This window comes from Mugil cephalus, chromosome 3 (genome assembly GCF_022458985.1).
Source record: "Mugil cephalus isolate CIBA_MC_2020 chromosome 3, CIBA_Mcephalus_1.1, whole genome shotgun sequence".
In the NCBI taxonomy this organism is placed as follows: domain Eukaryota; kingdom Metazoa; phylum Chordata; class Actinopteri; order Mugiliformes; family Mugilidae; genus Mugil; species Mugil cephalus.
In genome coordinates, this window is record NC_061772.1 from 20,694,383 (window position 1) to 20,714,962 (window position 20,580).

The 20,580-nt window shown below is 40.2% G+C and overlaps 1 protein-coding gene across 1 annotated transcript in view; it reads left to right on the top strand.

Annotated features, from left to right (window-relative positions):
- Nucleotides 1–1,547: 1,547 nt before the first annotated feature.
- Nucleotides 1,548–20,580, top strand: part of ddb1 (damage-specific DNA binding protein 1) — a 50,518-nt gene continuing 31,485 nt past the window's right edge. Inside the window, exons 1-12 of the mRNA XM_047580333.1 lie at nt 1,548–1,704; nt 3,155–3,303; nt 3,582–3,698; nt 5,229–5,450; nt 5,606–5,720; nt 6,047–6,144; nt 12,073–12,231; nt 14,993–15,076; nt 15,341–15,457; nt 19,162–19,264; nt 19,955–20,030; nt 20,131–20,239. Coding sequence (XP_047436289.1) covers nt 1,644–1,704; nt 3,155–3,303; nt 3,582–3,698; nt 5,229–5,450; nt 5,606–5,720; nt 6,047–6,144; nt 12,073–12,231; nt 14,993–15,076; nt 15,341–15,457; nt 19,162–19,264; nt 19,955–20,030; nt 20,131–20,239 — 1,410 coding nt within the window. The 5' untranslated portion in view covers nt 1,548–1,643. The remainder of the gene's footprint in view (nt 1,705–3,154; nt 3,304–3,581; nt 3,699–5,228; nt 5,451–5,605; nt 5,721–6,046; nt 6,145–12,072; nt 12,232–14,992; nt 15,077–15,340; nt 15,458–19,161; nt 19,265–19,954; nt 20,031–20,130; nt 20,240–20,580) is intronic.

A 20,580-nucleotide genomic window follows, 5' to 3' on the forward strand; every position in this document is an offset into this window, starting at 1 on the left:
CTATGAAAATCCTCGAAGATTCCTATCTCCACCTCTCCATTTTTTCTCCTCATCGATACCCTCCTTCACTTAGTCCTCCCCTCTCAATCCCTCATGATCTGCCATCCAACCATCCTCCCTCCAACCCCCTGACGCGGTGGCTCAGCCTCACAGAAACTCCTCCACCTCCATCACATGGGTTCTTCAATCTCCCTGTGTGGTCATGGCTTTACTCTGAGATACTTTGATTTTTCCCAGAACACTAAATAAAATTAAAAAAAAAAAAAAAAAAAAAAAAAAAAAACATTAAAAAAACAACCACAATAAAACAATAAAAAAATAAAATAAAAAAAATCTGCCTTTGTGTCTGGTTATATAATGAAATATACATACATGCATAATCTAAAAAGGACTAAAATTACGCTTTATTACTTTTTTGAATATTACTATTCATATATAAACCCAACAAGAGTAAGAGAAAAAAAAAAACAACAAAGGAGGAAATGGTTACATAGTATCCAGTATTTGTATTTGTTGAGGTTAAAAATATATATAAACTATATATTTGTATTAGAATGAAATTCGAAATAGGTGTATAAGTCTAGTTCTTTAAATTACACTTCTGATTTAGGATATGCATGTGTAAAAATAAGCAGCCATTTTGATGCAGCTAATATACACTCACTGGCCACTTTACAGATGAGTTAGGACAGAAGGAACCATGAGTGTTAAGGAATGACTTGCAAAGAACATGATGTTGATCATGAATATAAGTCATTTCTAAGAGTTTTCATATTTTGTATAATAAAAACTGTCCAATAAAACAATACAGTAGTATCTAAAAAGGACTAAAATTACGCTTTATTACCTCTTGTCTTTAAACGATATATTTACATATAAACACAAAAACAGGAAGCAATTGTTACATAGTATTATCATGACAGTCACAATTTTCTGAGAGAAAAGGAAAAACAATGATAGACAGTATGTCAATCCAGTTTTATTTATTTATTGTTTAGTAATCCATATAATTAATTGTCTGCTACATTTGTATTTTATGAGGTAAAAAAAGAAGAATGTATTTGTATTAGAATAAAATTCAAAATAGGTGTCTAGTTACACTTCTGTTTTAAGATGTGGAAAAATGAGTATCCATTATAATAATTATGGATGTATATGCAATATATGGTTGATGTTTTGCATTCGATGCAGCTAATATAGGTGATTTAGGGTGACTTGAAGGGGCAGAACATTAGTGACAGGGCATAATGAACATTATAGATAACGTAAATATGCCAGATTGTATCCGAAGCTAATTTCCATCAGTTGTCCCAGCGTAGTTATTGTGAATTTCCAAACCGAAGTCGACACTGCTTCTGGGCTATTAACTGGGCTGTCTGGTGGTCCCCTAACAAAATGAGTTTGATACCCCTGTCTGGCTTTACGTAAAATGTACCGTGGGCCTCAAATTACACAAATTACACAATTTACCATGCAATGTGTCCTCCGGGCCGCACGGGGCGCGCTTCCAATATGGCGCTCGTCGCTAATCCGTTGACCCCAACGGCTCGGCTAACTACTTCCGTGAGTCTTATTATCAATGATTTTGTCAGTTGTGCGGGATTAAACACTCCTCCGGTGTTTGTCTTTTGTTGTTGTCAAAGATGTCGTACAACTACGTGGTAACAGCCCAGAAGCCCACGGCGGTCAGCGCCTGCATCACAGGTAAGCACGGGCTGTGATTTTGTTTTTTTTTTCGTGCACTGATGAAACATTTTCCACCTGCGTGCTAGCTGAGCTCCCGCGCTACAACCAAAGTGCTGCAGACGGGCCTGTGGTGGCAGCTAGCTGTTGTTTTGCTAACTCAAAAAATGTTTACTTGCTCGACTTGTGCGTGTTCAAGTTTTGACGCAGACGCCTCTTAACTCTCGATGTCCCGCTTGTTGTAAAGTGAATATGATCCAGCCAGCGAAGCTGTTATTGTGCATGTTTACTTATATATTAAACCGTATATTAAACTGCGTTTCCTCCTGTTGACAAAAATCAAATCACACTGTGTCCCTCGTTTATAAGCTGCAACAACACGTTCGTCTCGTGGAAAAAGGAACAAGATGCATAGTAGATGATTTAGATAAGAAACCAATTCTTACTACTGCTACGTGTTTAAACAGTTATTACACTTAGATCGGCATCATTCAGTATAGAGACCTTCTTCTTTTTTTCTTTTTTCTTTTTTTTTGTAGTCGTGATATGATTTTAAGATGACATGCGTTGTCTCTGTCTTTACTGTGTTGATATGCATTCACTTGCCAAAACATTAGGTACACTGGTGGAAGTAGTTATGTTCCAATATAGCAGTAAATCCTTGCGTCATCACTGTTAACAGTGTTCATTTTGTGTTAAAACGGCATCAGACAGACGTGACTCGTGTGCTCTGTAGTTATTGTGGTGCACAAACGCGTTCCTGTTATTTAACCATAAAAATGGGGTAGACAAAATAATAGAAACACGTGTATGTACGACACCATGCAATTCAATAGAGAAACCACAGCTACCAAAACGAAAACACTTCTAAATAGACAGATTTCTGTCATTTTTAAATAAATGCTGAATACCATAACCTTTAACTTTACGATTTTGTGCATGACTGTTTATATTAGTCTGCATTTGTTTTTACTAGTGTACCTAATGAACTGGCCAGCAAGTATAGCTGTGAATCACAAATATTTGGATCCTATTTTACGGGTATAAAATTAGAAACTATTACAAGTTACAGTTCTTAATGACTGGTGGGGTGTTTAGGTTTTATTATAATTATTAGGAAAACATTTGAAGCATTTATTGGGAAAATCTGAACACATTCCTCCAGTTGCAGGTGAGAATTTGGACGTTGAGACTCTAGTCAAGCAAAAAAAAGTAAAAATAAATCTGATAAAAGGATCTTGTTTTCATGGCTAAGTGGGTGTGATTGGTTATTTTAGCTAAAACTACTTTTTAACATTTAAAATATACTCAAGGTAATTTATTTCAGGTAGCTTGTGTTGTTAATAGTATTTCTTAGGAGTGTGTTTAGTACTTATTTAGATCCTTCATTTAGATATATATGTCAATCATCTATTCAGCCACTACTTTCACCTCAACAACATGGTTAATAACATATTATAAATGTCTACAGGTCACTTCACCTCGGCGGACGACCTCAATCTGCTCATAGCAAAAAACACACGCCTGGAGATCTATGTGGTCACAGCAGAGGGGCTGAGGCCCGTCAAAGAAGTGGGCATGTACGGCAAAATTTCCGTCATGGAGCTTTTCCGGCCCAAGGTGAGTGCTGTTTGTGTGTGATAACAAAATGAAACTTCTTATACATTGTAAGCAGGCTTTTAGTCCGTCTTCCTCGATGTTTGACTTTGGCTGCACTCACTCATTTATTAGACATTTGTGTATGTTTGGACAGTGACAGATTATTTCACACAAGTCTGTGTTGTGTCTGGCAGATGCATGTGCCACATTCACCCAAACACACATGAGACAATAATAATAATTGGCATTAACGACATGGCTTTTGTTAAAAATGAGAACTGTGTGTGTGTCTGTTCCAGGGTGAGAGCAAGGATCTGCTGTTCATCCTCACATCCAAGTACAACGCCTGCATCCTTGAGTACAAACAGACCGGGGAGAGCATCGACATCATCACCCGGGCTCATGGCAACGTTCAGGTGGGTGAGACGGCATCTTGGCAACCTTAACGTCTCTGCTATAAACATGAATGTCACTTGGTTTTGTTAAAATACGCAAACTTAATTTAGATCGTCTAAATTCATTGGCTCGTTGTGCAGTTATGACACATGTTCGTAGCAATCTGCTTTAATCTAAATTAGCAAAAAAATATATACATTTAACATTAGATTTTCTTTGTTTAATACAATAAGAAAAAATTTAAGTTAGCCTGGCCTCCACTGATGGCACTCACTCTGATTGGTGCTTCATCTTTGAGAACCAGAACAAAAGAACAGAAGTGATGGTAGTCACAAAGTCATGAAGTCTTAACATTTAAATACACAAATACACCGATCAGCCACAACATTAACAAGTGAATAATATTAATAATCTTGTGGCAATGTTCTGCTAAGAAATGTGTTCCTGGTATTCATGTTTATTTGTTTATTAATTAACTTATTTTAAAGATGTCAAAACAATTTAACCAATTTACATGTGTAAAATACAGAGATCATGTATATAATGAATTTTAAAAAAAGAGAAAAAAAAAGAATTACATCAGTCATTTTAGTTTAAATTGGAGACACTGTAGACGACATACAATATGTTGATGTTGTAAAGACACATACTGAACTTCTAAACATTATTGCTGACCAGGCACCTCCAGCCCAGAGCAACACCTATCTAATTGCAGCAGCCATCCCCAGCAGGACAGTGAAGCCTCCCACACAAAAACAGCTTAAGAACAGCTAAAAAATAATAAAATAAGAACAACCTAAGCTGTTGGTTTGGCTTCCAAACTCCCCATACCCCAAAACTGATCAATTATCTGTGGGTTGCTCTAGAACGAGCCCGATTCACAGAGACGTCTCCCCCTCAACCCATAGTACTCAAAGATTTCCTGGTGCCAGACACAATAGGACACTCTCCTCTCAGAAGGTCTGTTGTTTATATCCTGACGCACCTGAACTTTGCGGGAGGCAAAAGGGAGAGAGATAAACAATATTACACAGGTGGTTGTAGTCATGTGGTTGATGATAGGATCATCTAAAATAAATAGACAGATAGATAGATAAATAACTTAATTCATCACTGAAGAGAAATTAGGTCGTCATATCAGTCTGGTATTTGAGTACAATAAAACACTGAGGTTGGTCTACAATAAACTGTAGACAAACTGATAAGCATTATCTAGCAGAGGTCAGCTCTATATAATAGTTCGCAGCTCTTCCTAGTCGCTGAGCTTTCCAACTTGTAGATTCTCTTATGGTTTACCCCCCTTAACACAAGCACAGACTTATGTGCCCACCAGCCGTAGCTGCTGTAGTTTTTGCCTTGTGTTCCAGTACATTTGGCTCAGACCCAAGTAACATGACGCCACAGTTGCCCTTTATTTCAGGTGTTGTGTGCCTGTAACTTAAAAGCTGTCAAAACTTGCAGTTCCATATTCTGCAGTAGTATTCTGAGAATTCACCCAATGTTATTTCTGTCATTCTGAAAACTTTCCAAACCGAATGCCCCTTTTGCAGGATCGCATTGGACGTCCATCGGAGACGGGTATTATCGGCATCGTGGACCCTGAATGCCGCATGATTGGCCTGCGGCTGTATGACGGGCTGTTCAAGGTGATCCCGTTGGACCGGGACAACCGCGAGCTCAAAGCTTTCAACATAAGATTGGAGGAGCTGCAGGTCATCGACGTTCACTTCCTGTACGGCTGCCAGGCCCCAACTGTCTGCTTCATCTACCAGGTACTGTAGGGCGAGCGCCGTACTTGAAAATATATATATAAGTTGGACGTTTGCATTTATTTGAACCAAGTATTACCTGAGCAGAGCAGTGGCATTTGTTTTTATTTAATTTACGTTAAATAATAAATTAATTCCTGTTCTGTTGTGTATCGTAGGACCCTCAGGGACGACACGTGAAGACCTACGAGGTTTCTTTGAGGGAGAAGGAGTTCAACAAGGGCCCCTGGAAACAGGAGAACGTGGAGGCTGAAGCATCTATGGTCATCCCAGGTAGGCTGAGACATAGTAGTTTATTATTAATTTTTATTTGTCATTATTTGTTTTTGACACAAGCTGGTGTGAATGTTAAGATTTGATCCATCATTTTAGACCACACCGCACTGTATTTCCTCCTTGATTCACCTCTCAGACTTTTCTCTGGCTGAGTCGAAGTTGAGGCAGCGTAATGATTTATTTGATTAACTGAAAACATAAGTTATGAATTGAAAGAGAAAGCATGAGTTGTTGCCGTCGGGTATACTTGCCTTGAATGTACAATTTGTCTGAAATTGCACAGGTTTAACACAGATTTTCTCGCCCGTGTGCTTGTATTTTAGTGCCAGAGCCATTTGGTGGCGCTATAATCATAGGACAAGAGTCCATCACCTACCACAATGGAGACAAATACTTGGCCATTGCACCGCCCACTATCAAGGTAAATACATTGACCCAGAGGTGTTGATCGAGGCCTGTTTTGCCGTACGTTCATTAAAAAGTCTACGCTACAGCTGTTCCTTTAAACCTTTTAACTGCACCGGAGTAGAATTGAGTTACACTAAAACAGAAAATAATGGGATTATAATATAATAGTAAAGAAATTTATTAGGGAAACATTCTGTTTTTCCTTCTGGTTACGTGACCAAATTGGCAAAAAACGTTATCTACCTCACACGTAAAGCTGCTAACTTCAATGCTAATCAATTGTATTTAAATAGGATGCAACAACATTCTATCTATGTGAAAATATTACACATCATTACATCCCAGTGCAGAGGAAAACTTCAGTAAAGTTGTGTAAAGTCATTTCCAGAGCTGGTGCACCATCGGAGGTGCCAGCCTATTTCAGAGAGGCGTCATTAGCATGGAGGCTGTTGTCATAGCGAAAGAGGCTAAAATGAAAATTGTGTTAAGCAGTGTTTTGCATAGTGTTTTAATACATGTAAATGAAACAGCAACCTTGAGGTGCATGCTTGATTGATGTAAGGCTGCATATATTGGCAGGTTTATTATGATGATGACTTTCGATACAGCGCCTCTTTTAACGGCATCAACTTTAAGTCGTTTTCTGTGCCGCTCTGCTTATATTTAACTGAGCTCAAGGCCCAAAGGAGCTCCCCAGCAGCCTCCTGCTTCTATAATTAGATACCGTCCTCTCCTGTCGTACTATACGTTTTGGAAAAGAACAATCAAATTGTTCGGATGTGCTAGCTTCTAATTTGGAGCCGCGTAGCTTTATTATCTTGTCACTTCGAGTTAAAACGAACGTCTGCGCCTGAGCTGTTGGCTGAGCCGATAAGTAGCGTGTAAATCTGATATGGAGTTGATTGATTTGTGCCTTTTCAAGGTTCATTATCAAATTTTTTGGGGGATTTTTCTCATTTGACATTTAGAAAAAAAAAGTTGTTTTCGCTCAGCGGCTTCCAGGCAATAATTCATAATCCACGTGCTGTAGATAAAAAGAGTGAGGTACTTAAAATTGGTGTGATGAAATAGAAAAGTTTCCTTTGTTTAAATTGAGCTGCTCACACTCGGATGCACTTTTGCGTGAGTGCCACTGAAAACTGAATAAGTTTCAGGTGTTACCATTGTGTCTAAAACCTTTTTTTTTTTCTTTAACGCCCTGCTTGTATCTAAGAAAAGCTAACCCCCGCTTGAGTACACACACAGAGACACGAATCTGCACTACATTTTGCATATGACGGCATCAAGAGCGTCTTTGCAGTGCGTCTTGTACGATTTGTTTTGATCCAACACTGTTATTAGCTCGCTTATTTCCACATTCAAGGCAACTGGAGATATAACCTGACTTTCTTTTTTTCATAATTCGCACTTTTGATTCTCACATGTTGTTTGTGTTGTTGGAAAATTGGTTCCCCTCTGTTATGAACTGATTAAGCAAAGATCTGCAGGGCGGAAACCATTTGGGAGGCCTTTATGAGGTGAAGGACAGAAGGGTAACAGTGACGTACTCGGCTGAATTTGTTTACAACAAAATGGCTCTGATTAGTTGCAGGACCGTCCAGTTGCATGGAGAGATATTTTTTCCTCCCCCGAAATGTAATCCAAATTACAAGCCACTGCATCAACTGTTGGAATAATGTGGGTGAGCTCATCAGCTGCAAACTAATCCAAACTGTGGTCTTTGGCACCCCCCCCCCCCCTTTAGTTGTTTTATTTCAGTTCAAATTAAAATTTCAAAATGGTTTCAAGACACTGAACCGAACCAAAATACTGAAAGCGAGAGCAAACTCTAAGGCAGCGGCGGCAAAACACTTTTTTTAACAAGAAGAAACCAAGCTCATAAAGGAGAACCCATCTGCTTGAGGCCTGCCGCGAGGAGACTGGAGGATAAAGAGAAGAAGAGAGAATCAGAAACGATCAGATGAGTTCATACGTGCCCCTGGATAAAGCAAACATGCTACATATGTACTTGATAAAAACCAAATGCATGATACCAGGTGAAGACTGACAGAGCCCATTTTTCAAAGTATGAATTGTAGCAAAGCTTAGTGGGTGTACACACTGTGTTCATTAAGTCGGTGTTATGGCACAACTGTGTTAGTGACAGTTTTAGTAGTTTTGTAACATCTCGCCAAAGTTAGGAAGCTCTAGATGAGAGGTGTCAAACGTACGGCCCAACAGAGGGTTCAGTCTGAACCGCGCGATGAATTTGCAAAAGGAAATTTGCAATTTTTTAAAGGAAATTGACACGTGTTCCTAATTTGTCCACAAAGTGCTGCATTATTTTAGTAATATAAACATAAAAACATCACTAGCTGTGTTTCCACAAAAATAAAAATTATATTTCTGAAGTTTTGATAAAGTACAATTGCCCCTGTGTACGTGTTTCTATAGAAAAACGTTTTGTGAATGAGCCGATAACTCTCATAAAGTCCCATAATTCTCTTAAATTCTTGCCACGTGAGACTTCACTTTGAGGAAGATGGACTGGTCACATGACCCCCTGCGTCATACAAAAAAAGTGTTTCCATCGCACTTTTGCAATGAACTTCTGTATCGATACGTCTGATAAACCACATCATGAGAGCGTAAAAGTGTTTTAGCGATATTTGAGAGTTTTTTCGAAATGTAAGTGTTTTTATTGCGGTATTTGGGTTTTTCGCATCTCTAGGGGTAATGGAAAAACAGCAAGACCCAGAACTAAACGGCAGATGACAGGACTGAAGTTCCACTTTGAGATTGTTAATAAAATGTCTTGTAATAAGATACTTCTTTGAACTAAAACGTGGCCGGATTCTCCGATGTTTGAACACAATATGTAACAGCGTCTCAGAAATCTAGCCCTGCTAACGGGTAACCTCATCAGACACCAGCACGGAAACGCTGCAGGTATTCAAGTGGGCAAATAAGCGTTCATACTTGTTCCATTACTTTTTGTCTGGCTTTATTTAGCTGCACCAGCAAAGTTGTCCTTACCGTGAAGCTATAATCCAAAATAGAAAAGCAGCACAATGATGGCTTCAGACGCTGCACTTTGATCAACCGCAAACATCTGTGTCCCGCTGATCTGTTCTGTCTTTAAAAGCCTCAAGCTGCTTCCACATTTAACCATCTCACAGATCTCTCTCCCTCTGTCTCTGTAGCTTTGCTCGCATTCTTCAGGGTGAGGAGAGGAAAGCGGCGGTGGGGCTTCTGTAGCTGCTCTGTGACGATTGAAACCCAGTTTGAAATGAAATTGCGAGTTTTTTTTTACTCAGGAGTTGTTTTTCACGCCTAATGTAATATTTGCATTCAGCTAAAAACGCACGCTCCTTTTAGCTTTGCCGAGGAAACACGGCGGAATGGAAACCGCGAATTTTCGTCCACTGAAAGCGTGGAGTCCTGTTGAATGTATGTACGCCAGCGAAATACTTTTTTTTTTGTTTGTTTGTTTGATAGACTAGACTGTGTTGGACCAGTAGACTGGTTCCTGAAATGCTAATTGCCTGCCACATATTCGAGAGGAATGCCAGCGGATTGTGAAGCTGTGAAAATGAAAGCGGCTCTACGTTTTGACAAAAGATGTAAGCAATGCCACAGGCGAGAGGATCGTGAAAATTAGTTTTGTAAAGGTTTGATCAAGTGAGAAATTGACTCAGCCAGTACAGTACACAACGATAACAACAGGATCCTCTTTTGAAGGAAAAGTAGAGCAGCCTGAGTCACACCATGTGCCTTTAATGCCAAATCCAATCACGGCTTCCACTCTATCCAGCTGTGCAGCGTGTCCTATGGTTGTAGCGAAGGGAAAAATAGAGACTTTGGAAGAAGTTTCGGTGCAGCCCGGTTCTGGTTCTTTGAAGAGGCCAGATTATTAACAGGCCTGAAGGCTGAGCGAAACCGGGATGTTGATACTTTTGCCACAGTAGAGTTTCTTCCCTTCACTCATTTAACCAGCTCTGGAGCCTTATTTGGAAAGAAAACCTGTCGATAAGATGATTAGACCTTTAAAGTCAGGCATCATTATATAGATATTAATATGACCAGTAAATCAGAGTGCAGGACAGATTTCTCAGCATTGACTATATGTCACAGATTACACGTCACAAGATGAAAAATCAGTGTTGCTTTTGCTTTTGCTTGTCCTGAAGAAGTTTCCAAGTTACTTTTTCAACTTTAAAATGCCCTAAACCCGGGGTCTTCAACATTTTTCGGCCAAGGACCCACAAACTGATGGAGAGATTAAGCAGGGCCTGGTTTTATTTAGAAAAATACATTATTATTATAATTTTGCATTCAATATTTTGCTATCCCTTATCCATTTACTAAAATATGTTCAATTCATGTTGATGTGTATTAAAAGAAATTTGAATTTCTGTGAGAAAATTAAAAAAATATGCAAAATGTGTCTAAGCAACCAAGCATTCCCCATTGATTAATTCACATTTTTATTACTGAACAATCTCAGTATCGATGTATTTTTAGGTTTTGCTGGCACAAACACGAATAAGGGCAGCTATGAGATGACAAAATACTGAATAGATATAAAGATAAGATAGTTGTGTTACCTCACCGATATGGAAGTAGGTTGTTTTTTTTGCATCGTCTGATATGATAAGTTTAAAGTTTGCAAGGAGTTTGTCAAAAAAATAAAAGTTGCAGCACGACAAACCTGCAGCAGCAACTGAAACTAAAGAATGAACGGGAGCAATGTGAATTCTGATGCTGGCTTCAAAACCACAACCAAGAAGAAAACTTTAGCTGCTTCATTTTCCACAAGGACAAGAACAGTGAAAGGACGTGGTATCCAAAACCAAAGTTTTGAAACGTGGTCACGAAACCGTGTGTTTGTAGAGATGTTAAACGATTTGCAAGTATGAACCACCTGAGCAACTGTGTAGTGGAGGCCGTGATGTTTTGTTTGTAGATCAAGAGAAGATTGCTTTGCAGGTGAAGAAGACGTTGTTTTACTCAATAATGGATCTGTGGAGAAACACGCAACCTGACAGTTAACTGCAAAGACCTGAAGATGATGTCGATTATAGGAGAATAATGTTCACTTAACATGCACACGCTGTAGTGAGCGAGCAAACTGGAGAATTCAACCTGTCTTTGCACAGTGAATTGTGACTGTTTCTCCATTTCCTACCTTGCAGTATCGCTTTATTTTATATAGAAACTATCTTATTTTTATTCCCACCGACCCCTTCATACAGGGTATTGTTACAGTACACATGTTTGGCACATAGTTTTACTAAAGAAAAACATTTTCTGGACCATATTTTGTTTGGTTTCTTGACACATAGACTGAGAAAACTTGTGTCACAAACCGAAATGAGTCTTAAAATAATGATTTTAAAAAACAGAGTATAAATAGCTCATAAATTGTCAGTTTCAAACATGAAAATAAATCTTCGTCCAACATTTTGTCAGGCTCTAACTGTGAGTGTGCCACACAGTTTTTAATACTAATAGCACTGTGTGGGTGGAGCAGTAGTTAGCACTGTCGGCTCACAGTATGGAGGTTCTGGGGCCCTTCTCTTTGTGCTTACGTGAACTTTCTCCAGCTTCTTCCCACGGTCCAAAGACAACATAGCTATATGGTTTGGGATATATTTGTATTCAAATTGTAGTTTATAAAACACAGATTGGGATGAGACGACGCTGGATTCCTCACTTTGGGTATAAAGCTTCTTAGCTGTGCTCTCGTAGTACACACATCTTCCTGGGGGCTGCAGGTACCTAAGAAAACATGATGAGGGCTAATAAAACAAACATACCGAAGGCAGGACTCCGGCTGTATCTCTTTACTTTTTCATACGCTTTAGTTAATGCATCAGGCTGAGCATTTAGTTCAAGGTGCTGTTGAGCGCTGTTTTCTAAAGATTGTTTTTTCTTTTATGTCCTCTGCTCTCAATCGCAGCAAAGCACCATTGTCTGCCACAACCGGGTGGACCCCAACGGCTCCCGCTACCTGCTCGGGGACATGGAGGGACGTCTGTTCATGCTGCTGTTGGAGAAGGAGGAGCAAATGGACGGCACGGTGACGCTCAAAGACCTGCACGTGGAGCTGCTCGGAGAGGTCCTACATTCATCTCTTTGTCGCTGTCTATCTCCACTCTGTTTATCCACCTGCCTTTCCGCTGGCGTCCATCCCATCTGTTCCTAACCGCCCTTTCTGTTTGCTTGTTGATTATTCTCACTGCTGTCTTTTTCTCCCGCTACCTCCTCTATCCTCTTTTGTTACAATTGACTTTTTAATGGTTTATGTCCCTGGCAGACGCTAATGGATCTGTCTACACTTGTACAGAAGATGAGAAAAATGATCCCACTCCTTTGTTGCTGGCCTGCCAGGGCGTCACTTATCTCTTTAAAGTTGATTTAGGCATTGACTGGTTTTCAGCACAGCCTTTGTAGGTAAACCTCAGGTTAAAGGCGCAGCGTTTGGTTTGAGCGCCTTTCGCTAATGGTTCGCCAAAGACTTTGGAAATAAGTGGTTTTCCTGCTAGTTCTCAGAGTGATGTTGAAGCTAGAAACAATCAAGCAGAGAAGAAGAAGTGGCTGGAAACAAATTGCTTCTCAAAAACATCTGAACTATTACACTATTAGGCCCAGTCTGTTCGGTCGGTATAGACAGGAGCAGCTCTGCGTTAAAAAGTCAGGCCTGTATTTGTTCTGTAGTCACACTGATGAGATGCGACACAGAGCGCAAGAGCTGTGATTGGTCCGCTTGGTAGTTATATGTTTTCTCTGTAGTATTTCCGGCTGCTTCTCCATCTCTGCAATTTTAGAATTGATTTATTTGGGTCGGTAAAGAATCGGAAAGGTTAACAGAGTAGGTTTGGAGATAGAGACATTGGTATTTTTGGTGGAATTTGGACGAAATTTTAGCGAAAGGTTCAGTCGCCACTGTTGAATGCGGAGCAGGAAGTACAAACAAAGATAAACATGACTGGGGAAAAAAAGACACGGCGCTGTCTAGCGTTTGGGTGGAGTTGGTACAGAGTCAGACTGACGAGCTCAAGTGTCTAAAACCGACAGAGGGTCCATGCGCAAGGTCATTGTGTAGCCCTGCACAGACCTTTAAATTAGGCATTAGTCTCAGTTGGTATAAACAAGAGCAGCTCTGCGTTCAAAAACTCAGCCCTGTATTTACTGTGTCTACAACACCACATTCACACTAAGGAGGTGGAATTTTAAAACGTAGTTGACAACGATTAGCCATAACTAACAAGACTGACCCGTGTGTCCAACAGATGAGCCACCGTAGCTGAAATTGCTGAAGAATGAAAACGCTTTCTGATAGAAAGATGTCAGAATACATCTACAGTCAGCATCTGAGCATCAGAACCAGAGCAGCAACCGACAGCGGCCTGGTCTGATGAATCATATTTCCTTTTGCATCAAACAGGTGGTTTGGTGGATGCACATGTCTCGGGAATGACATTGCACCAGGGTTCACTACAGAAAGAAAACAAGGAGACCTTGGGTCCTGTTGTTGATGTTGCTATGACACATACCACCTACCTACTAAGCACTGTGGCAGATGTGCACCCTTTCATGGTCTTGTTCCCTTATAGACTTTCTGAGCTGGTTAATGCATCTTGCTGCAAAGAAACATGGGTCAGTAATGGTTTGAGGAACACAACAATGAATTAAAGGTTGACATAGACACAAACAGAGATCCGATTGGTTCAAAAAGTTACTGCTGTCCCATATATGAGCCAGCAGAAGGTTGAAGGGTTAAATGATCGCTAGAAATGTCTTGGTATCAAAACACTTTTACCTTGATTGGTCAGGTTTTTTTTTTTTTTGTTTAATCAAACGTAATATTATACAGGGGCTCAAACCTTCAGAGCTGATGAGGTTACGTGTCAAACGGAGTTATGTCTGTTTTTCAAATTGCTTTAAAAAGTAAACGGACCCAGAGGTCAATTATGTCACATTTCTTCTTTTATATTTGGCAAACAAGCAATAATAATTACGACTTAAACCAGCACTGTTCATTTATATTGAAATTCACTGACCTTTCTGTTGCTGCAGTGAGATGACTTAGTGGTTGTTTTCAATGTCAAATCATCACACAATTATTTTTCCTCGGATGTGTCAAAGGTCAGCGTTAACAATTATTTGCTTATATGAAATTACTGGTGCCTAAATTAAGTTCTCATAATTACTCGCTGTGTGGACGACTCTTAAAACGAGGATGGCAGAATTGCCGGAATAGTGCGTTATGGCTTCTGTTTGTATAAGCTTTGTTATTTGGATTTAAATCACGTGTCAAAATTGAGAATCGATTCGTTTTTGGCACTAATCTTAAATCACTGTTTAGTGCTGGTTTTATGCTTGGTCAGCCGTATTGACTGAGGCGTTCAACAATTATTTTATGTGGCTCTTTCCACCTTTGTGGGATAGTAATCATTGGAGAGAGACAGGAATTAATGGGGTAACAGCAACATGATCAAGTGTTGGTGTCGAAGTGGGAACCCCTTGACCTTTTATGTACAGTAGAGTGTTGGTGTTTCCTGTACAATAGCTGACTTGATATGGATGGATGCTAAAGTTGAATGTGTATTTAAAGATGTGTTCTTTCGTTGTGGAAAATTATTAGTGATTTTTTTTTTTTGGATTGACTGGTTTTATTTAAACAACATAAAAGAAAGCAAATCACTTTTAAATTTTCTTTATATTATTTGACTGTAAAGTAAATGTCTTTTTGTTTGGATGTTGGCGCTTTCTGCCTCTGCATGTTAATCCAAAGATAAATAATGATAGTTGCAGCCACACTATTGAGGACATGGGTGAGGAAATACTGATATTTGTTCGTGTCTCTCCACTGACAGACATCAATTGCTGAGTGTCTGACCTACCTGGACAATGGTGTGGTGTTTGTGGGCTCCAGACTGGGCGACTCTCAGTTAGTGAAGGTAAGCGCCGAGAAAACCAAAGTTTGAAATGTGAAAGTGATGAATTTTAGACCTTTAGTTGTTTAAACAAAGTTAAAACAAAATCAGATTAAACTCCAAACGTACTGTTTTAAGGTTTTGTTTGAAATGTTTGGGACGTCATTGTCTTGGAACTTTTTGGAAGTAATGTTTAAATTTACATTTTGATTTAATAGTGCGTTTATCCACGGACCGCAGTGTACCGTCCTTGAGTCTTTTTGTAAAGAGAGTTTTGTTTTCCTGCAGCTCAACGTGGACAGCAACGACCAGGGCTCGTATGTGGCAGTGATGGAGACCTTCACCAATCTGGGACCCATTGTGGACATGTGTGTGGTAGACCTGGAGAGACAAGGCCAGGGCCAGGTAATTCCATTCCATGAATGAATTGACATAATTGAGATAGAATTTGACGTAGCTTTGGGCGTTTATTTTAATAATCCAATAATCTAGACATGGCACTGATGGTGATTTACAGAAAATACATCAGTGTGCATCTGCCTCCAGGGAGCTCGGCTTATAGTATACAACATACCACAGCACAAAGCTGCCGCTGGCCAGAACATATAACTATGTCTAATTAGGAGATTCCTGTGATTTATTTCGGTAGTCTGAGTGTTTTGTCTAGCCTATTTTTTGTTGCACCTGTGCACCAGACATTAACATGCACCTTGTATCCCACTTGCATCTATAAATGATTTAGCTGGACAGCTGCAGTTACTTTTTAACCTAAAATGCATCTTTGGTACACAATAGCCTTTGTATCAGCTTCCTCGTTCTATTTGAGAAAGGCAAATTATTTCCTGTAAACTTCTTAAGTGAAGGCCTCGTCTTTGTCCTTTCCTTTCTGCACATGTCACAACAATCCATCTTCAGCACTGTTTTTTTTTTAAACTGCAGATGTCAGACCCTTTCTATTCTTAATATAATGCAGATAAGGCACGTTGCATGTTCATTTCAGGATAAAAGCTAGACATAACTTACTGTTTTCTCTTGCAAAAATCTCCTTTTGGGACACGCTGTAAGACCATACTCTCAGAAATACATTAGTTTGACAAAAAAGAGCATTTTAAATTGAGCACTTTCCTCCTTTGTGTTGAATTGCTCAGACGAGAGGGAGATGAAACAGTGGAGGAAAGAGATAGAAACAGTACAGAAGGTTTTGTTGGCAGGGTTTGACACCAGGCCTCAGGGTACTTGATGTGGTTCCAAAGGCATCGGTCCACTAGAGCACTGAGCCTCTCTCCTGGGTGTGGACCAGGACTCCATCAGGCACTGACTGCATTCATCTGTACACTCTTAACTCTCTTCAGCCTGTCAAACCAGAGCTAAATCCAATCACAGTTGTTTTAATTTGCCATTTGCTGCAAATCCACTGATCATTTGGGCTGCTGGATTGATGCGGACACATTTAAAGACAGCTGAGATAGTAGCAGAGGATGGACACACAAGCTGGAGGGTTTAAAAAATAAATATAACCTGCCCTGTCCCACAACAGCACAGTCAAGAGTCATATCAGAGAAAATAAACAGCTATTTCGCTGAGGTGCCACTGTAAACCACACTGATTAAACCTGCGTAAAATACACAAATATGAGAAGCCTATCAGGAGGCAGGTAGTCTGGGAATGTGTGAGGGCACTTGAGAACATACACGTGGGAGTGAGGCCGTTGCCAGGTTCTGAATGGCTTTATCCTTAACAATGCGGCTGTCGGGTGGCAGGTGGTAGGGGCTGAGATTATGTGAGTTCTGGTATTAATCTCGTTAGTCTACCGTGACTGGATGAATTATTAACGTTCTAGCGCTCTCCAGTCAGACACCAGAATTATTTACCTCCAGGGTGCTGAATCTCAACACTGTCGTGTTTGTAAGCTCTACCATGAACTGATTCACAAAATCCTCAGAATCACAGTTCTTAATGGCGTTGCCATTAAACTGATTAGGCTCTGCTACGTCCACCGTAACTTGGTAGATGTTTATGGCAACCACTTAAACTGTCCGTAGTGATAACCAAGCTCGGTTTATTCTCTCGCTGTGGATCAGCCCCTAAGCTGTTACAAACATTTGTACCTGTGTGTCGACATCGTTCTGTAATTACTACGTTAAAACTCTCCTCGTCAGCTGTGTTTACGTCTACTTCAAACAGTTTGCGATTGGACATGAGGAGCTCATGTTGGAGTTGGAGCTAATGAATGTTGAGCAGGTACTTTTAGTGAAATCACTGCAACTCGGGAAGGAGAGAAGACATCTGGACAGATGGGTGTAGGAGGCAGAATGAGAGACAGAGAGTTTTCTGTTCTCGTCTTTCCCACTGAGAGACGTTAACGAGGAAACACATTTTGAACAATGACACCTGTACAGCGCTGTTGTATTTATGGGGATGTGCCGATCAGACTGTGGTGAAGCGTACGTTGCCATGCCCAACGACTTAGATAAGTAACGATAACATCGATTTATTAAATAATACTAGATTGAATGAAGTGGTTTGTTTTCTAGTTGCAATTTTAAATCTCAAACTGTTGCATTTCTGCCAACACAAAGCAACCTGGAATTAGCTGAAGGACATGATTAAATATTTTTAAACAGCATTTTTTTTAAAAATGTATTAGTATTCTGCCTAACAGATTTCAGGCCATGTGCCCTGAGACAGTTATATTTCAGTAAAGTGCAATTTAACTGAATCCAAAACCTCCTGAGACCCAAGGATTTATTTGGAATGCATCTTAATTTCTTGAAGATTAAGATCTATAGGTATTTGGGATTTTAAAAAAAAACAAAAAAAAAACAACATCTTGGAACAGCAAGTGGGTTTTTGAAAACAAATTATGTGGACACAGGTATTATTTTACTGCATATTGCAATTTAAGTCACCATTGTGTACCATAATAATAATAATAAAAAAGCAGAATTGGAAATCCCAACGTCCTCAAACGAGTACTTGGGAATTTGTTAAATTTGCATGTTATATCAAAATAGAAAAGCTACTAAGAATAAATAAACAAGTGTATTGACCCTTTGCTGCCTTTAGATGGCAGACAAAATCGTCTCCTTTTGAGGACAACAGGTCTAAATGAAGCAGAATAAGAAGCTGCAACAAACCTAAAACGTTATGTCCCCATATGAGGACGCCGGGTCTCAGCAGATTAAGATAAAGTAACGCCTTCTGTTCCTTAAACTGAAAAGTTAAGTTCAAGACTCTTTTGATTTCTCTGTTTGAACCGTTCTTAGAGCAAAACTACCCAACTTTATTTTCGTGAAGCTAAAGAAAATTCTTATTCTTAATAATTTTATTTTACCAAACCTTTATGTAATTTAGTAGCAAACAAAGAAAAAGGTGACCAAGGCACTCTTGTGGTCCAAAGCTTGAAAAGCCTTTATTAAAAGTGGCTAATACATTGTAGAAATTAAAAAGCTCCTACGCGTTGGTCATCGTGATGAAGGCTTTGCGCAACGTGTAGATGCTTTTTAATGTTTACAATGTATTAGCCTCTTTTAATAAAAGCTTTTTAAACTTTGACCCATGGGAGTGCCTCAGTCATCTTTTTCCTAGTTTGCTGCTGTTGATCACGCCTACATCAAAGAGCCCCTTGAAGGTTTTTTCAAGCACTCCTTTTTTCTGTTTTTTCCACTTTTATGTAATGTAGTTGGGAAAATAATCCAGCAGACTACTTTAATTGCCGAAATTGTTAATCAGTGGGAAAGACACTGCTATAACCTTTGCCCTGATTACTTCACTCGGAAGCAAAGTGGAGAGTCGACGCCTATTTGCTCTGGTTCCTTTTGCCCCATTAGATTTATTTTTAGTATCTCCAGGTTCCCATCTCCATAGTTAATGCTCACTCACCAATGATAAGTGACCATACATGTTCATTGTTAGCGATGTGAACGATGGCTTGAACTATAACACGAGACTCATGTTGCATGAAACTGGAGCTGTCGCCTGTAGCGAGGAAGAAGAAGGGACGGGAAAGAGATTAAAAATCTATAAACGAGGAAATAAGAGGATCAACTGCATACCTCCTTAAAACGTCCTCTTCACGTTGTCTTTGTGTCTCTCTTTGCCACTTTCAGCTGGTGACATGCTCAGGTGCATTCAAAGAGGGCTCTCTTCGGATCATCCGCAATGGCATTGGGATTCACGAGCACGCCAGCATTGACCTGCCGGGAATCAAAGGTTTGTGTGTTCTTGCCTTCCTCTAAAGTCCTGATTCCTATCTGGACTTTAATCCTCCACTGACTTGACAGTGGAGCCACTTCAGCCCGCACATCTGCCTGCCTCGCCCGGCCAAGACGCCAGCTGTTGCTTGTTCAACCTTGGCATGGGACCGCGAGCAGATGGCTCAGATGTCACAGGTCTTGGCACGGCCCTTTGAAAAGAATAGGAAAAGTGCCAAGGTTAGATTTGGAGTCATTTGTTTTAATTTTGTAAACCAAAGAGCTCTGCGATAGTACACAGTCAAGCTGAAGAATCCCATCAGGCTTTTACCGACAGCAGGCACCTCTTAATCCTAGAAAATTAGGTTCCTCTCAAAGGACTGTACTCTGATGCTTAAATGAGACACACAGGCCAGTTAAGGTCTGCTTGCACTTGTTAGGCTTCAGCTGTTTATTGACCATCGCTGCCCTAAAATCTCAACTGCTGGCTCCTGCCCCTGGCCTCTTGATGAGAGGCAATTATTCTCTGGGCCAATCAATGGCTCTCTGAGAGGAATCTACAACCTGTACGTCTCCCAACATGTTAACATTTGACAGATGCAATAGTTAAAGATCGAGCCCCGGCTGGGTATCGTATTTCTTTTATCCCGTGGAAACGGCGCAGGAGGCAACCTTTCCTTCTAACACGATTTGTTGAATTGTCTTTAAGGTTTGTGGCCGCTCCGCTCGGAGGCCGGCAGAGAGACAGATGACATGCTGGTGCTGTCTTTTGTGGGTCAGACACGGTGAGTGTTTACAGAATGACAAATACGTGTGAAGTCAACTCTGAATGCAGGGATGTTTTTTTTTATGTTTTTTCTCTAAACGCTGTGTTTTCCCCCGTAGCGTGTTGATGCTGAGTGGAGAGGAGGTTGAGGAGACTGAACTTCCAGGCTTTGTGGACAACCAGCAGACCTTTTACTGTGGCAACGTGGCGCACCAGCAACTCATTCAAGTTCGTACACACACGCGTACATGCACAGCTGTGCTCTAAACCGATCAGCCACAACATTAGAACCACTGACAGGAGAATTAAATAGCACACTGTGATAATTCAATGTTCAGATGGGAAACTTTTAGATCTAGCATTCATTTGGATGTTACTTTGATATGAACCACCCACCTAGACATCACACCACCATAGCAATGACACTCAGCACGATGCAGCCTGACACAGACACTCACACAAAAACAGCTTAGGAACAACTAAAAATAAAAATTCACTAGATCCCAAACTGATCCACTGGAACAAGCCCCTCCCCTCAACCCATAGGTCCCCACTAACAACATCCTGTT